Genomic DNA, 19,046 nt, shown 5'->3' with positions numbered 1-19,046 from the left:
CCTATCCTAGACTGCAGACATTTACTACAAGGGATACCAACAGGGTGCTCTCTCAGAATCTCCTCCTATGGAATTCACATTTCATGCCCTCTGTGTTGGGCATGATAATCTCTGATAACTTTGTGATGCAATTTAATACTTAGGAAACCCATTTTGCCATTTAATAAATTCCCTGCTCAGTCCAAATGGAGAAAGTGTGCACCTTCCAAAACTAAGTACCTAAGCTCCTTCGAGTTCCTCTTCCTCCCACTCCATCACACAGACCTGTGGAGATTGGTCCCACCACTCAGCCTTTAGGGACCTTTGGGCATCTCCCTTCAGATACATCCCTGTTGGGCAGTTAGGTCCCGTTTGTATTAAACATATCTAATGTGACAACCATGTTTGTGACCCATTCTTTGCTCACGTGCCCATGTTACGTATGCCCTTTTCTGTCTACTACTTCCTTTGGTGGGATGTATGGAAAGCCTGTTCCTCCCATCTTCCAAAATTTAGATCTGGTGATCCAGAGATATGGAGGTGATTGGAATGACCCCTCCTAGGAATTCCAATGGTGTGAACCATGATGGCTCAAAGTACCTGACTGTAAGGATAGAAGGGAGGCAGCTGGCAGCACGGTGGCAATGCCCGGGGCTTCCACTGGCCTTCAGAGTTAAGTCTCTATCAAAACTCTTTACAGGGACAAAGGAGAAGATGTCACTCTGCATCTGACACTTGAATTCAGACATGCCATTTTAGTTGGAACCAGCACTGAAGTGGTAGAGATTTGGCGCACTTCACCACGCAGACTTGGTCTGATTCACAGCAGAAGCAGAAGCAGATACAGTTACTCCCTCAGAACAAAGCACTGAACAGACACGCACCAGATGTTGACAGGGGTTATCTCTGGGATTACCAGGAAATCTCATTTTCTTCTCGGTGTTTTTATTTTCCCCCAAATTTCTATAATGAGTACAAATTCCCTTTATAATCCACCCTCTGCAAAGAACATTACTTAAAAAGGTTAAACTGGCTGGTTAAAATAATCTCCTAGGGTATGCACCCAAATCTGTGCTCTCAGTGGAGTCACACTCTGAGCCAGGCTACCCGAGTTCAAAACTCGGTTCTGCTTCTAACTAGCTGATGTGACCGTGGGCAAATGTCTCCACTTTTCCTTGTTTCAGCTTCCTTACCCATAACATGAGAATAACAGCATCCTCTTAAAGGCTGGTAGTGAGGATTAAGTGAGTTCATATACAAGAAGACCTCAGAAGAGTGTCCAGCATGTTATAAGTACCCATTCGTTATTATTATTATTTATTGTCGCAGTGTTGACCTTGTTCAAAGTGCTTTTGAACCACCTTGGGGGAGCATTCTTTTCAGAGAATAAACCACCTTCATGTGAGTAAAATTTCCTCCTTTGAAAGTATGCTAATTCTCGGGAGCAGTCAAGCAGTTCGGGGTCCCAAATCAGGTGTAGTTATGAAACCAAGAGACTGATGCTTTTGTATTGTTATCTACTGCTTGTGAAAAATTCCATTAAACACGCATGCACACGCACGCCCAGACAGTTCGGCACCATCAAGGGCTGAATCAATCCCTGGGTAACTAATAGGTTCTGCCTCTGCTAAGAAGAGATTGAAAAATAAGTCTTAATTATGAAACCTCGTCATCTGATCGATCCTGAAGGTTTTACGGATTGGTGTACAATCAAAGGGCACATTTCATAAAAGGCTGATTTACATTTAAATCCGAGTCTTTTTTCTTCCTGAAAGTTTGCTGATGCCAAGTTTTAAGTATGAAATGTCATTGTTTTCATACAAGGATTCCCAAACATTATCAGTTGTCATTAAGGCATTAAATAGGGTTGCGACATTACAATTATAACATTAGCATTTTAAAAAGCATAACACCATTGTTCTTCTGTAAATGGTTGCAAGCTCACATTACCCTACAGGTAATCTTTTCTTAAAATTAATGGGGTTCTAGCATCAAAGCCAGTTGGGGCGGTATGAAAAGAGGGGCAACCATTCTCCTGCTGGGATCCTAGTGGCCTCCTGCTAGCCCTCTTATTGTCCACAGAATGTGTTCTGATACTGAGCCTCGCTGTGCACAGGTGAGGAAAATATGCACTGGAAATCCTTTCCCAAGATGCAAAGGATTTTGATAAAATTTATCTTTTATTGCAAAGTCAAAGACTCCTCCGAGTTCCTAATTATGGAACTCTTTACAAAAGCATTTACCAATAAAAATGAAAAAGGCTTCCTTGCTCTCCCATCAGCAGGGAATATTGCGTTCTACGTAAATGACTTCATGAGGAAATCTATTATATATAGTCTCCAAACATCATTGTAATCCTTCTAGTGGGAATGTTTTTAAAATGTATTGCCTGTGCCCTTGGAGTCCCTGAACAGTGTCATTGTAACAGACCTCTAGTATTGTACCCACAGGACGAAACAGCATGGCACCTGACAGCAAAGCTTGAGAGTGAGACACCTGACTTCTCTGACTCTGCCACTGTACTTCAGGTGAAGGCTTGTAGAAGTTACACAACCTCCTTCTAAATTTTTTTTTATTTGTTCTTTTTAGATATACATGACAGTAGAGTGTATTTCAACATATTATACATACACGGAGTACAACTTCTTCTAATTACGATCCTGTACATGATATGGAGTTTCACTTGTGGTGTGTCCACATATGAATATAGCAAAGTTATGTCCAGTGCATTTTAGTGTCTTTCCTTTTCCCATCCTCCCTCCCTTCCCTTCATTCCCCTTTGTATAACCCAATGAACTTCAATCCCCTCCCCCATCTTGTGTGTTAGCATTCACATATCAGAGAGAAAATTTGGACTTTGTTTTTCTGGGATTGGCTTATTTCACCTAGCATGATAGCCTCCAGATCCATTAATTTACTGGCAAAAGTAATAATCAATTTTAGAGCTATTATTCCATTGTGTATATGTACCACATTTTCTTTATCCATGCATCTGTTGAAGGGCACTTAGGTTGGTTCCATAGTTTAGCTATTGTGAATTGAGCTGCTATAAACATTGGTGTGGTTGTACCACTGTAGTATGTTGATTTTAAGTCCTTTAGGTAAAAACCAAGAAGTGGGATAGCTGGTTCAAATGGTGGTTTCATTTCAAGTTTTCTAAGGAATCTCCATACTGCTTTACTTTACATAGTGGATGTACCAATTTGCAGTCCCATCAGCAATGTATGAGTGAACCTTTTCCCCCACACCCTCGTCAACACTTATTGTTACTTGTATTTTTGAAAATTGCCATTTTGACTAGAGATGGAACCTCAGTATAGTTTTAATTTGCATTTCTCTAAATTTCTAGATATGTTCAATATTTCTTCAAGTATTGTTGGCCATATTTATTCTTCTATATCAATCTCTCTTAAAACTGACTTTTCTCTTTTAAAACAAAAATCAATACCTAAGTCAAATGATCACTTTCAGAATTCAAGGTTTTTTTTTAATGGTCTAGCAAATGGGTGCTCAATAGAGGAGAACCAACTGTAATGCTCATTGGATGGGTTGTTTCATGTGCAGGAATATCCCTATGTTAAATGGCCCCAACTGGTTGTGTTTGTTGGAGGTGCTTCAGCTCCAACTTGAAGGTTCTCAGCTTCTCTGCTCCTGTCCTCGAGGCATTTGCCTTTGACCACCTCTTCCTGGTCTTCATTTGCCTTAGGCTGGGGAACCACATAATTATGGCCGACTGATGTAATCAGAATGTGGGAACTACATTAAGGTGTCTCCTAAGACTCAGAAATGTCCTCCCAGAATTAAACTTCAAAATCAACACAAAATAAGAACAACAATCGGACATATCCAGTGGCTCTCAAGCCAGGAAGTTTCTATTGTAACCCAATGTGAAGACGTGAATATTAGCTATAGGTTTTTCATTGGGAGGGAGGAGTTTGCTCAGTAACTCAACAGAAATGAGTTAGAGTGGCAGATCTAGATGGTATCCAAGCCCTGTCCAGAGAAACCATGTCAAATGGATTCCAAGTATTAGACCCCAATTGGAAAGGCCTTAATAACAACGGACACAGACAGCTGTGACCTAGGGGTTTTAGACACAGAGTCCAAGTAGAGTAGATGGTTCCTGTTGTGGAGTACTAGTCAGTCAGTCACTCATTATTTACTGGGCACTAATTGTTTTGGCTCAGGACCCCCCCACTTCCTTTATTCTTCATCCATGTCACTAGGTCACCTTCTAGTTGTGACTGGCCTCTTAGGTAAATCCTTCTAAAGGGGGAAGATGCACTGGTCATGTGACATTCTAAGTGCCAGAACTATTTCCTGTGGTGAATTCTTAAGGAAATAGTCATGTACACCATGATGCTGCAGGTCACTCAGGAGACTAGTTAAGCTGCATTCAGTCATGAGATGAATGCACTAGCATGCATTAGATGACAAGTTATCAAAGCCAGAAAACCTAAGGCAAGGCTGTGACCAGGTCAATTCACCCAGGCGGAAGGTCTCCCTTGTCTGCAACATGTTGGACTGAATGTGTTTGTTCTGACACTGAATGATGGCATGCGGTTAGTGTGACAAAGCAACACAGAACAGGATGTAGGGTCAGAAATACCTGGGACTGAAGGCTGGCTTGGCCATGCACTCTGGATTCCCCTCAGTAAATGACTTCAACCTCTCTCAGCCTCTTTTCCCTCATCCATGAAACTAAATAATACACCAGCATTTCGTTTTGGCTCAATATCTGAACAAAAGCAACATGCCAGAGTTGTCAAAATTAAAAACAAAAACAGAAGAACCTTCCCTCCCAACCCAGTCAGCTCCCATCTTGACTTAGAGGTTGGCTCGCCATTCTTTTGCACAGGGCCTCATTGTTTATGGAAACCCCCAAGAGTGTTCATAGGTACCCAGTTCTTCCACAGTGCTGTGCTTTCTTAGATTTGAAAATTGCCCTCTTAGCAAATTGTCTCTTAGATGTAGTTATAGCTCTAAGAGAGCTACCACCCCTACAGAAGAACTCCACTTACTACAGAGCAACCACATGACATCTTCCTACTCCAGCTAATATGAAGACACTGTGTTCTTCAAGGATCCAACATCTGAGACCAGGTGGTTAATACCAAAATGACTCTAGGTCTTAGTGTTCTGTCATCTATGACATACACACCTCTTAAAAGAGACAAACAAATCGATGGTGTTCGGAGACCACATTAGTCATCTTTATTGCACTCAAAAGAGCAACTCCAGACGCACATAGAGTGGATTTTCAAGTAGGCGTTTTTTGACCCAGTTAAATTTTATTCAGTGAAAAAAGTTGACATTGAGACAAAAATTATCTTAAAATTGTGCAACAATATAGTAAAATCTCCAGCAGAAATCAGTGACTTGGAAACTTACCAAGGCAATTGAAATTATAAATACCTAATTTTGCTTTGGAGAGGAAAGAGTATACAGTGCTTCACTTTAAATAAGAGCAGAATAGGCCTTTATTTTGCTGCAAATACTTTTTGACTTTGCCTAAAGTTTCTAATAATTCTTTACAAGAGTCCTTAAATGAGAAGTGACATGGAATATCTGAGGATCATGTTCCGCTTCAGCATTCATGCTTATTCCATTTGAGCTATTACACATGAAACTAATACCATTCTTGGGTTATTACTTGGCTCTGATGATTAAATTCATAATATGGCTGCTCAAAATTAGTGGGAAGAAACATATGCACAATCTATCCTCCCTCAACCCATGCTCGGTGGTGGTGACTTCTTCCAAAAGATGACATCCTGACCATGGACCCAAGAGTCTGCACATCTTGCTATCTATTCCATATCTCAGTCTTGCATAGAAAGTAGTCTATATAAACTTAATGTACTGGCTTTTATTACACAAAAATTTTACCTGAAAGGCAGCACACACTCCAGTTAAGAAAAATAACATGATAGGAATGTCAAGATACAATCTCAACACAAGTGAAGATTCTGCAGAGTTTTAGAGTCAATTCCTAAAATCACTCTGGGGGGGTGGCATTCAGTTTGGTTATATCTCTGGCTCTCTTCTCTATGGGAACCAACCCTATCCCCAGTCTCTGTTTAAGGGAGAGAATTCTAGGGAATTCACCCTGACCCCCTTAATGGGGGAGGAAACAACCAAACCTAAAAGAATGGGGTTTTGGCTCTTAGGAAAGTGCAGGAGACACAATCTTATTAGATGCAGTGACCTCTGGGTGGGAGTCTGAAAGCAGGATTCTCTAGGGAGAAATGGGAGTTCATCTATAAAGGGCTCACCATTCCATTGCTCTCCCCAGCTCCTTCCAAATGCCCAGTGTTTTGGGAAGGGTTACAGTCCCTAAACTGGTGAGTACGTGGCCACACATGATGGTCAGGAGAGATCATGCAGCTATGTGTCTCCTGCCCCAGTCCATTCCACAAATATCCCTAGTGATACTACCAGAGATGAAATCCTAGGAGCCACTCTTCTAAAAGGTTCCAGAGGTTCCAGCCAGCTCCCCAGCAGCACAACTATCTACCTAGGTCACCAGGGTTCCCAGAAGTTACTCTCTTTCTGGAAACCCATCTGCTCGGACATGGCCTCACTCTGGAACTATGTCACTTTCATCCACATGGATCCATGTCTCACAAAGCTCCAGGTGTGTTCAATGCAGAAAAGAGCAAAATCATTTTCCAGAGAGAACTCATGTACAATTCCCCTTCAGGGATGCGAGCACCTGACTTTCCTGGTATTCTGGGATAGAATAAAATTCTTTCCCTGTGCACTGGGAATTCTAAATGGGCATCTCCCACACAGTACAAAACCCCCTTTTTGCAAGTAACCAGAGGGTCCAGTGGTCACCATGAAGAGTTATCTCCAAAAGGTGAAGTTATCCAGCTTCACTTTCAAAGGCTGTTTCATTTCCTACTGTTACTCCAACCTCTGGAATCTTGCAGATGGCATAGTTACATCAAAATCCCCACAAAGCTATGTGGAGGGAAACAGGAATGTGTGCTTCAAAAGTTCATAAAAATATATGATTTACACTTAGCTGCATCTATCTAGCTTAGTCTTCAGGACCTTAGCTCTTCTGTTTATATAAAATACTCTAGCCCTAAAAGGCTGCTTGTTTTCAAACAGCACAGTGGCGTCTTCCAAGGAGAGGGGTGATGGCCGCCTGTACAGGACTGTGCACTAGGCATGGGGAGGCACTGGTGACCAGAACTGGATGCTTGAAATGTCTGGAGTTGCCAACTGGAGACGTATGCTCTGTAAAAAGGCTTGCCTGTGGAATCACTAAAAACAATATCTCAGAGCCTTTTACATCAGCTTTTTATAAATGCCACCAAAAGTTGGCAGAAAAAAATAGACTTTCTAGTGGTTCAATTAATGACTTGCCTCCCACCATACTGTTCATCTTAATGAGTTTATTAAAGCAGAGGTGGTAGGGCTTGGAACTTAAAAGCTCCAAAGCAAGACAAGACAAAGCCAAAAAAAAAAAAAATCAGTCTGGAAGAGAAAAAAAAATCAAAAAGGGGGAGTGAAGGAAAATAAGTCAGAGGAAGGCCCATCATCACCGCCATTCCATAACAGGAACTACAGGCCTACCCTGACGTCTACGGGTCAAAATACTCCCCACCTAAGATAGAAATGTTTACAACGAAAAAATTTAATTGGCTCTCCGTTTTCCAAACAATCCCTAGACAGAATGAAACTCTATTACTACCCAAGAATGATACTTTTGGTTAAAAAGAAAAAACAAACAAAACACCTGTGAGAAGGTGACACATTGCATTGAAGGGGAGATGAGGCTTCACAAAGCTTGCATATAAAGGACACATATTCATCGGCGTGACTTTGGAATATTCCCAGAGCTTGCTGCTTCTCAGCTGGGAGGAAATTCTGCAGTGAGGTTGTTCATACAGTAAAAGTCACAGTAATGCTAGACATTGGTGCCCACAACACCAAGTCTAAAGACAGGCAGCAGTCCACAACGGATCCACGTAACTTTCAAACGACCATGATTTGAATACAGGGGTGGCATTTTAATGGCAGAAGGATGAAAGCATAGCTTATCTTCTAGAGAGAATAAATGAACAAAGCCCAGTACTGCTGCTACTGTGGACTGGAGGGAGTGGTTAGATCGCCTCCATCGCTGTGAGCATGTTGAGCGCTTTCTCTATAGAATGGGTGAGGGCACAGGCAATCGAGGTGGATGAAAAGAAAAAGAGAAAGAAGGCACTGACCCAATTCAAAATAACTGCACACTTCAGTATGTTTTGTTGAGGACAATTCAGTGGCCACCTCAAACCAAATATAAAATTTTACATTTGAGCTTCTTTAGTGGCGAGTAAAAACAAAAATTGAAAATGCAGAAATCACATACTATTTTTTGCCAGTGTTATCTATCATGGCACAGATCTAGAACTCTCTCCCACAACCAGAGTTTATTTTTCACAATGACAACGATCCCAGTGTATTAGAAAGCAGTGCTATTACCTGGTAACTTTTGGAGCTACACCTTGTTCAGAGGCATATACAGTAAAATGCCAGGGTTAACATCAACACCTGTGGCTTGCAGGGCTTCCCCAGCTGCAGCTCTGCCTAACTTAAATCTAGCAATGACTCAGAGCTCTCTTCTGCCAAAGACCATTACATGACACGCAAGTGAATAAAAATGGATTCTTCTGGAATGGCAACAAAATCTTCTGTTCTCTACCCCCCAACACTCTGGATGAGGGGCTTATAGTGCGTGGTATCAGATGACCACTAAAGCCTGGCCTTATATAGAGTCCCAATAAATTAACAAATAACATAAAAGAACCTTCCCCCATAAGACACCCAAACACTTACACATAAACTAAATCCAAACAAAATGTAAAATTTGAACACACTCTCAAGGAGAAGGGATTCCACCCATCACTCTCTCTTGAACTTTTTATTAAATACATTTCTGTGTCTTAGAAAAATAAAAAGAACGGCCAATTTATTGAACCAAAATAATCTCACAGACTTAGAAGCATGCCCAGCAAGCACAGCCATGTAAGACTACATTAATGTCAAATCAAAGCAATTTGGTTACTAAAATCAACCTGGCTTGAAGTTCACAGTTGATCCCTACAAAGTTTATTCATTCCTTTCTTTCCTTTTTTTAATTTTTTGTTGTTGTTTTGGGCCCATATAAAAATAACATATTGCAACTCAAAGTGCATCTTTTAAAATAAACCATCAGCTATCTTTATCAAATAAAATATTTACACCATTTGGTTTCTAGTGAGGAAAGCTGTTTCAGGCTATCACCATGGGGACGTCGTCTGAAAATCCAGTAATCATAGGAGCATCTTCATCGTCCTCCCCTAAAGACAAAACAGTCAGGCTTTGTGAGTTCCAGCACACAGGACCCGAGCCCATGAGCCACTGCTCTGCCCACCCCCACCTTACCCACCCCCAGCTAAACCCACAGCATCGCTGGCCACTCACAATCATCAGTCCTAAACTCGGCTCCTCTCTGCTGCTCTTAGGTCATCATCCCTATCAATAGGTGAGCAAGCTTATTTTAGCGGCAGCTTTAACTTATTAGACAAATAAAGCAAGTCAAACTTGAAGGAAGAAGAATCTCATTGCCTACTCTAAAACAAATGGGTACTTTCGGTTCCCCAATTTGAGTTATTCACACCCAACATTAGCACACCATACTTCAGTCTGCTTTCTCTTTTGAACCCAACCTGTTTTGGGAAAAAGAAGGGGGATTAAGAACTATGAGCCCCACTTCCCAGACTAATGGCTGTCCCTTTGACATTCCTGGTATGAGCCTGTGCAACTAAATGCTGATCCACAGTTAGTGGGGACTGCATGGCTCGGTAACAGGGTGAGACTTTTTGTCCCCAACAGCGGCAAGCAAAGAAGCCACCCATTCCTTACTGATTAAGCAAGGAAGGCAGCTGAGAAGTAAGCAGGGCTCATCTCATATGATCAGTGAAAGGAAATACATAAATGTCTTTATAACAAAGAAAAATAATCATAACTGGTTTATAGGAAAAGTAAGTATGCAAACTCACATTTAGCAGCCTGAGTTGAGGTGCTAAATAAAATACCCACTTTCTTATATAAAGTGGTTTACAAGTTCTCCTAGTGTTCAAGAAGAGCAGCGTGCAAAGGTTTTAAGAAGGGACGAAACGATCTCCTTCCTTCCCCCACAATACATGTTATCACAACATAAAGAAAGAGTGGCTGATGAGGCTGCACTACCAACTGGAAGGGGAAAGAGTCACACTAAAGGGCAACTTCTGATAGAAGCCAACTGGGGAAGCACTACTTTTGTCTTTACCAGGCTCTCCAGCCCAGGCACCCACACAATTCAAAATCACTGCATATACCAGTCTGACCTCAGGTCTGGGAAGAACAAGACAAGACGAGTCAGATGGACGTTCTTGAGAATTTTCCCATAAGCAGGGCGTCTAAAGCCCATGGCCTTCCTACACAAGGCACGCTCCTACCAGTTCTTCCCTATTTCAGGTCAAACTACACTAGTAAACAGAACATAATACTTTAATTTCGGAGCAAGGTATAAGCCATGAGTTCCAAATGGTTTAACCCTAAGCAGGGAATCACTAGCTAATGAACAACTCCTCTCATGTCAAAAGTTAAGCTGGAGGCAGGTACTTCCCAATCGGATCAGTGGCCCTGCCACTTACCCAGATCATCCCCCGAGGAGAAGATTGCTGAACCCAGCCTCGAGCTGTAGTGGCTATTAGCAAAAGCAGTGAAGCTGCTCTGTAACCTCCGATGCTTTGTGTACAGGATGGCAAAGCCGACCCCCAGGCTCAGCAGTATCAGGAACAGGATGGGAACCACTACGGCAGCAACATCAGTAGATCTGGTAGCCTGAATGGCTGCAGTATCTCCCCCTGCAGAGGCACAATTCCCAACCATGAGCCTCCTTCCTGAGGGTAGGAGAATGCACCAGGTGGCTCCGCAAGGCCCCACCTACCAAAAAAGCTAGAAGTTCAGCACAGCTACCCAATCACCTGTCTGCTGTGACGCGTTCCTGCATGTGCACAAGGCCTGAATGTTTCCCAACCACTCGCCCTGAGTGACAGACCATGGGCCTTGCGCATGCTAATGCGGTAATTACATTAGCCTCCTAATCACTGCCTTGTTGGTTATTTAGATAATCTCTTGGAAGGGAGACCTTTGTTGGGGTATCAACATTGATTTCATTAGCATTATTACTTAAGACCACTTGCTCGCCTTACATAAGAGGATGTGAAATCAGACCACTAATTAACGAGATTGCAATTATTTCCCCCTACTTGGCACCAAAGTCACTCTGAACTGCAATTACCTGAAGCTCCATTAAGTGATACAAACGAGATTCCTTTACTACAATACTGACTTAACAGCTCGTGAAGTTTTACAAGGTTTTTTTTTTAAACTTAAGTAAAAAAAAAAAAAAATGAGGGAGATCACCTTTCCATACACCTTTAACATTTTTTAAAGTTCTCTGCAAAGCCATTTAGATGTTTATAACCTAACAAAGAGGCCACTTCCCTGGTCTTATAGAAATGCAGTCTTATTATGATTTACAGATACAATCATACCACTGGGGCTCAGGGGCAAGCCATCCCTCTCCAACACCCTTGTTGGGGAAGGGGCCGCCATCTTGAAAGGGGGTAAACTGTTCATGTCAAAAGCCCCTAAGGGAGCAGGGCTAGTCTGAACCTGAGGCAAGAAAATGGAGCTTAAGAGTCCATTTTTAGCCAAGGAGGCACTGTGGACTTTTCTGGTCTAGGTTTCCATAGGCTTGGGGGTTATTCTCCAGTGTAGTGGGAGGTGGCCCAGCCAAGGGATCTGCTACCCAGGGATTCAGCCTGGCAGGATACTCACAAAGATGGTCCAGAGATCAGTCATCTCTGCTAAACCTAATCCAGCAATTTAATATTCATGCCTTTATTTAAAATTCTCTCGTTTATTTTCTTTAAAAAAAAAAAACTTTGGAAAAAATACTGTCAAACTCTTATTTAATGTGTCCTAGGCCATCCCAACTGTGCAGTGGTAAATAAGAAAAGGCTGGAGCTCAGTGGAGGCATCAGGAGTGCGAGCTCCAGATGGTCCTCATTTCAGAGGCAGCTGGTCCGGTCCTCACAACAGGTTTTCCTGGAGTATACTGCACAGGTTGCTAGCTAGTTTCACTTGAAAACTGGGTGCTACTAAGAAAACAGGAGGTTAACAAGAGTTCTGCTGTCTGTTTTTTGTGGGACCTTCTCAGAGCCTCTGATTCGCCATGATTCACCAGAGGAAGGTGGACAGCAGGGCTCCCTCTTTTAGGAGGATGAGTATTCTGCATGATCATACCCAGGAAATATTATGTGCTGGAACACTTAACAAATTAACACAAGATTTTGGCTTGAGCCCTGGTTAGTTCTTGGCTGGGAGTGAATGTAACTAAAAAGACCAGTGGCAAAATGTTTGTTGAAATCCTGGCCAAGCTATGCCGGTGCAAACAGACTTTGGGTAAACCATGAGCATGGCCCAGCACTGGTATCTATGAGTTTCCTAAGACGTAGCCCAGGCCCAAATTGGGATCCAGATCTGAGGCTGACAACTCAGATGACCGGAGGGCTAGGTGGTCAGTTTCTTCACACTGAGGAGAAGAACTACTGACTTGCAGGATCACAGGGTGTGTTAGCATGTTAGAGGCTCTGAGAAGTCCTGCAAAAATGAACAACAAAACTCTTGCTAAGCTGATGTTTCTCACATTGCACCTCCATTTTAAACAAAATGTTCCCTTTCTCGTACTTTGCAATCAGAATATGGTCACCTTGTAAACTCAGCTTCATGCTATACCTGGCTCAGAATTTGTTAACTAAATCTGTACCTCATGATATGGAGACCTAAATGACTTTCCCCTGAGCTGAGAGAACATTTCAAGTGTCTTTAGAAATAGACACATGTTCATTGGACTATTCTACATCCTTCCTCTTTCCCCAGAAGGGACAGCAGAAACTGGGTGCAGGGCAACTTACCAGACCCCAGCTCGTCATACAGTAGGACAGCAGGCTCCCCACAGATCTGGCTGCCAAAAAGACATCGTGCTTGGACAGTGAAAGTATAATTATGACCCATCTTCAGGTTGGAAATTTTAAAGAAATTGTCAGTAGTATTCCCAAGGTAAGCTGTGAGATTCATGGCACTATCAAACATATGTATCTCGTAGCCCTGAAAACAAACACACACAAGACTGCTCAGGAAGTCAAATAAGGAACCCAACAGCTTCTACTACTGGTTCCAGCCATGTCTGAGCCCCTTACTGCAGCTTTTATAGATGCTAAAGCACTTTGAGTTTCTCACTAGCTTTTTTTTTTTTTTTAAAACATTACCATGGAGACACTGCATTCAAAAAACAGGAATTTTCCCATCCCAGCATTTCAACTAGCAACGGCACCCACTTGGGAACTGAAGACTAAAAGTGAAAAGTGTGGCCCAAGGAAAGCTATTTCAGCATATATACACTCAAAGTTCTGATCAGCAGTCACTTGTCTCAAGCAATATTCAATACCATAAAGAACCTGGACTCTTCAGCCACAGTTCGTAGTATGGGATTTGACTCATACTAGATCACCCCCGGCGTGGCCTCCAGCAATAGGTAAGACAAGGGAATTTACAATCAGAAAGGACAGTTTCTCCTTAGTGCAGTATTTAGGAAGGCCACTGCCAGCTTGCTTCCTTTCTTTCTAGCTCTTCCTAAGCTGATCCCAGGTCTGACCATCTTGGCTGTGATAAAAACATTTCAGAAGGCATAGGCACCTGTGCATGGGAGAAGGGGATGGGATAATCTTCTGGACTATGTCGGAAGTCTCCTGCCTGAATTCCTGTGAGGGAAGTCACCCTCTGACAGTGCTGACCCAGGATGCTGGATGGCATCAGGCTGACTACTGGATTTCTCTAGTGATTCCAGTGTCAAAGCTATAAACATCCATTTCCAGTGCCTCAAAAATGATTCCATCCATTATCTCTATCCTCATAGGGGACCACTGCGTAATCAGTGATTTCTTGTTCACATTACGTTGACCTGTCTAGTCTCCCAACTCCAAGCCAGAGAGAAGGGGAAAGGGCAAGCTATGCTGATGCCAGGACCCTCTCCTAGGAATGGAACACTGACCTACATGCAACCTCAACCTAAAAGCTGGGCTTCTGCCATCCCCAGGCAGCATCACCTAATGGCTAATGGAGGCCAAACATGGCTTTATGGCACCTGCCTGGCATCCCATCCCTGTAGTTATTTCTATAAACTAGCAATTTATACTGACTATCTAACATATATTCAGTCTAGGACATCTGTAAAACACACAATAACATAAAGAAAATAATTTAGATTACACAAACATCAACAACCTAAACTTTATTTCAATAGTTCTCTTCTGTTGGGAGTTGTTTCTTCTATTATTAATTAATGCATATAAATTTTTATGCACATTGCTTCCTAAGAGAAAACTTCTGGAAGAATTGCTAGATCAAGAAGCGTGAACACTTTCAATGTTTTTGATACATATTACCAAAGGACCTTCCAGGAGGGTGAACCAACATGTATTCTCTGAGTGCTTTGTTCCCCTGATCACCCACGTTGATGACACACACTCTTCCCCCGGGATCTTTGCTGATTTATACAAGTGCCTCATCCTTGTTGTTTGGACTCTCAGTGAGGTTAAACCTTTCTCCTCTGGCTTACTGCTGCTGGAATTTTTTTACTTCCATAACTATACCTTTTTCAAATGGGAACATTTATTTTGAATTGATCCAACAACATTCTTAGTATCTAAGGATATTACCATTTACATGTCGTAGCTGGGAAACTCTCACAGAGTGATGAGGATTTTCAAGTTTGACTTGAGCTTTGCTTGTGACAGTGCACTGTGACTGCTGAGGCCCCTTGGGCCCTTGGTCTACACTGTTCCTCCAGGGAGCCACAGCTGTGTTGAGTCCCTGTTGAGCTCATGCCTTGTGGTCAGGGAAGCCAACCTAGATCCACTCAAGACTGTCCACTACCAGGTGGAAATCACCTAGATCCTGCTCTCCTTTCCCTAACCCCTGATGTGGATGCAGCATTGGTTGCCAATGACAAAACAAAACAAAGCAAAAGGTGTTTTTCATAAGTCAACAGAGTAGATTCAAGTATTTCCTACTCCCTCTATTTCCTTTGGAAGGAAGTGATGATGTGCCATGATGGCAGCATGGCCACAGCCCCAGGCCTCGGAGTGACTGGGGCAGGTGGGCTCTTGGTTCCAATGCTGAGCCCTGGCCCAGCTTCAGGAAGCACAACAAGGGCTCCAGCCCATTTTTCTTTCTTCTGGGGAAGACAAGTACAAGACTGAAAAGTGCTTAGTGTAGAGATTCTCATCTTTAATGTGCAATATAAACATTTTGCTAATTAGCAATCCCATAGAAATGGTCCTTTAATTCTCAAGTTCACGTTGATGCCCTATACTTTCTTCCTCCCCCCGCTTTTTTTACACTTTCTACACCAGCATGCTGTTAACGAGCTCTTCTCTAAAATACCATTTCAATTACATTTCCAAAGTCATTGTGAATAAGGGAGGAACTTACCCTGCTTTCATTAAAATGCTTTTCCTTTAAAGCTAGACTTTTCCAAAACAGAAGAACGTGATCATTTTCTGTTATGATTTTTAAGGCATCAGGTGCTGATAATGAAACTGAAAATTAAAGATGAGATAGGATGCAGTTAGTGCATATATACTTAAACCTCCATTTTTCTGTTGTTAAAGAGAGATTAAATAATACTAGCCTCAGAGGTCTGGGTTAAGGAAGGAAAAAAACACATACCTGCCTAGCATAGAGCCTAGCTAGCACACGGTAGATACCTTCAATTGGCATCTTGTTTGCTGTGGATAGAACAATCTTAGCCAAGAAGCTTGGACAGTAATAGTTCTCAGACATAAGGATGGACAAAACCAAGATGGGGCAGGGGATGGAGGGAAGGGGAGGGATGGAACAGGAAAGGGACTCTGCAGCTCCTTTGAATGGCAGCTGAGCAAACCCAGGGCCCCTGTTCATACCACAGCCCAAATGGGGCTGAGCCTCCACTACTAGTACTCCTGATACTGTCTGATGTTGTCTAAGTAACTGGGCTTATCATCTGCTTTCTGAATTTGAGACTGACTACCCTCTAATTTACTTCCCGAGATGTTGGTCTCCCTCCGTTTCCATGTCAGACTGCACCAATGAATCCCTGTGACGTCAGGGTATGTCCTCAGATGCAATGCTCAGCCTGAGTGGTAAATATTCAGTTATATTTCCTAACTCTTTTGTGCTTTCCTCCTCTTCTCCCCTACTAATGCCAAAACGAGCTAGGAGAGAGGAGGTTTTTAGAATGTGGAGAATATGGAAAACAAGAGCCACTCCCCAGTCCCCTGGGCCCTGGCTATCTCACTGCAGCCCAGATCTGCTGTTCTGCTGCAGTGTGGACACTGAAGAGCAGTGTTTGCAGGCTGTAGGCAATTCCTGATGGACAGCTCCTGACAGGTGGTCCAGCACCATGGGCATTCTGCTGGGCAGGAAGGCTTCTTATCTCTCTTTTACTTACCTGTGGTGATTTTTATGCTGGAATCTTTGCTCATGTTCCCCAGCTGGACAATGACATGGTATTTCCCTCCAGGTTCCAACTTGTTAAGGGTGTACTCCATGGTACTGTTGCGGGATTTTACTTTGTAGCTCCTGTCAGTCTTTCTTATCAGATCTTTAACTGCAATTGCATAGAACTAGGACAAAAAAAAAAAATCAGAGTGGTAATCAGAAACTTGGTATTCTTCATTCTTCATAGTTCAATGGCAGACAATGTAACCCAAGTACAGGTATCCCTCATCTCTAGGGACCTGGTTCTAGGGCCCTTGTGGATACCACATCCCTTATACAAAATGGTGTAATGTTTGCCTACAGTCTACAGACGTCTTCCTATATACTCAACGTCATCACTAGATTACTTGTAATAGCTATTACAATGTAAATGTTGATATACAGTATTGTTTAGGAAAAAATGACAAAAGAAAACACCTGTACATGTTCAGTGTAGACAATTTGTTTTTCGAATATTTTCAATCTGCCTTTGGTTGAATCCATGATATGGAACCTACGGGTACAGAGGGCTGACTACAGAGTGACTGTGACCCTCCATAATATTCTGAGTCCCAAAGTCTGACTCTGTTCTTTGATATGTCTTTGGGGTAGCCAGGGCCAGCCTTTTTAACAAATATGTACTCAGAACTTACACAGATTTGAGGGAAAAAAGAAAAAGTCACCAGGAAAAGCCACATTTACTGTGGCATCAGGAACTAGGTTAGGACAAATGAGAACACTGAAATTCAGTACTTGACTTCTGTATCTCCAACACTGCAACAGTTATGGTATTGTCAGTGGAAAAACAATGAACAAGTGTTCAATGCTGACTCTACTGGACAAAAAGCTCTATGTAACTCTCCCAGGCTGCTTCTTTATATATGAGGGCAGGGAATAAAGGGACACGCAGTAAGCACAGGAAACCTAGTCATCAGGAAGAAGCAGAAAGTCAAGGAGTCTTAGAAATCAAGCATTATTAAAACTGACCACCCCCAATATGAAGAGGGGCAAAGGAAAAAGCAATCTGAAGCAAGGAGAACTGGGAGGTGTTTCCTAGGATCAAGGCCCCTTCTCTAAACAGGGTCAGCAAACTTTCAGAAAAGGTAAATATTTTAGGTGTTGGGGGCCAGATGAGGACCAGTGTGGTCACTAATTAACTCTGCTGTTTGAAGCATGAGAGCAAACACAGACAATATGTAAACAGACGGGTGTGGCCTGGTTCCAATAAAGCTTTATTTAAAGAAAATAAGCTGAATTTGGTCTGTGGGCCTTTGTTTGATGACCTGTGTCTCAGAGGGTCAAGGAAGGGGATAAGTTAATATGGCAGCCAGGAAAAACAGAGGAGCACCAACTAAGACGAGGCAACTCTAAGAATATGATCAAGTCAGAAATGGGGTGAGTCCTGCTGACTCCACCTCCAGGCCTGTGTTTCCTATCCATTGCTGGACTCTCTTTAGCCCTTCCCAAGGCATGCTAAGAATAAGCCAGGCTGCCTAGATGCCTAGCCTGCTCACCAAGTCCTGGTCAGGAGAGTCGTATGGTGATTCCCACTTGATGACAGCCGAGGTTTTGCCTGTATGAACCACATGCAGGTGACGGGGTGGAAGCCTGCTGTCTGGGATCATCTTCACCACAACATAGTCAGAGGATGGCCCTTGGTAAGGTACCACCACCCGGACCTACGGCCAAGTACACACACAGAAAAATGATACCATGTGAGTTCACACAATCTTCACTATGCTCTCAATAAAAGTGACGTACACCAACTAAAATTCAACTCATAAAAAAAGAAGTAAAATATAAAGTAATTCCCAACCTAGCCCAGACCGTTTGCCACTGCTCACAGTTTTTTTATGCTTCCTTCCAGAAATATCCTATGCACACACAGACATAGATGTGAGTGTATAAATTCATAATATATGCCCGTCCGTATGCGTGTGTCTATGTAGTCTTTCTTAAATAATCTTACACAACTGAGGAAACAGTACACATATTTTGCCCCTCACTTCTGATCCTTGACACAGGTTAGCAGTTTTTCCATATCAATACCTTTGGAGCTGTCTTTCTTTTGTTGCTCTGTGTTCCATTTCCTGGACAAGCCATAATATTTTTAGCCATTCCTCTCTTGATGTACATTTAAGTTGTTTCAAGTCTTTTTAATGTCACAAGTGCTAATGGACCAAACATCTTTTTCCATCTGTCTTGGCACATGTATAAAAGTATGTGGGGTAAATTCCAAGAAATGGAATCTGACAAAAGGTTTTGATTTATCTGTCTCTGTTATCAGTCCTCCCTTAGGGAGCTGCAGCTGGGTGTTTGTGATGCTTATGAAGAACTTTCCTGCTATCATGCACACCAATGCTGGAATCTAGATGTCCAGCTCCCCAGATCCAGGTTGAACTCAGGAACCCAGGACTTAAGATATCCCTTAAAAAATGGGAACTCCTTTTGCCTCTCGT

At 42.5% G+C, this 19,046-nt stretch overlaps 1 protein-coding gene across 1 annotated transcript in view; it reads right to left on the bottom strand.

Annotated features, from left to right (window-relative positions):
* Positions 1-5,170: 5,170 nt before the first annotated feature.
* The window catches only part of Sorl1 (sortilin related receptor 1), a 163,196-nt gene continuing 149,320 nt past the window's right edge, over positions 5,171-19,046 (bottom strand). The window contains exons 43-48 of the mRNA XM_078047182.1: positions 18,102-18,266; positions 16,559-16,733; positions 15,562-15,668; positions 12,984-13,176; positions 10,653-10,865; positions 5,171-9,314 (exon numbers count right to left, since the gene is read on the bottom strand). Of these exons, the coding sequence (XP_077903308.1) occupies positions 9,247-9,314; positions 10,653-10,865; positions 12,984-13,176; positions 15,562-15,668; positions 16,559-16,733; positions 18,102-18,266 (921 nt within the window). The 3' untranslated portion in view covers positions 5,171-9,246. The remainder of the gene's footprint in view (positions 9,315-10,652; positions 10,866-12,983; positions 13,177-15,561; positions 15,669-16,558; positions 16,734-18,101; positions 18,267-19,046) is intronic.

Source organism: Ictidomys tridecemlineatus, chromosome 4 (genome assembly GCF_052094955.1).
Source record: "Ictidomys tridecemlineatus isolate mIctTri1 chromosome 4, mIctTri1.hap1, whole genome shotgun sequence".
NCBI lineage: Eukaryota > Metazoa > Chordata > Mammalia > Rodentia > Sciuridae > Ictidomys > Ictidomys tridecemlineatus.
The sequence above is the reverse complement of the archived record's forward strand: the minus strand, read 5'-3'. Positions and strand labels throughout refer to the sequence as shown.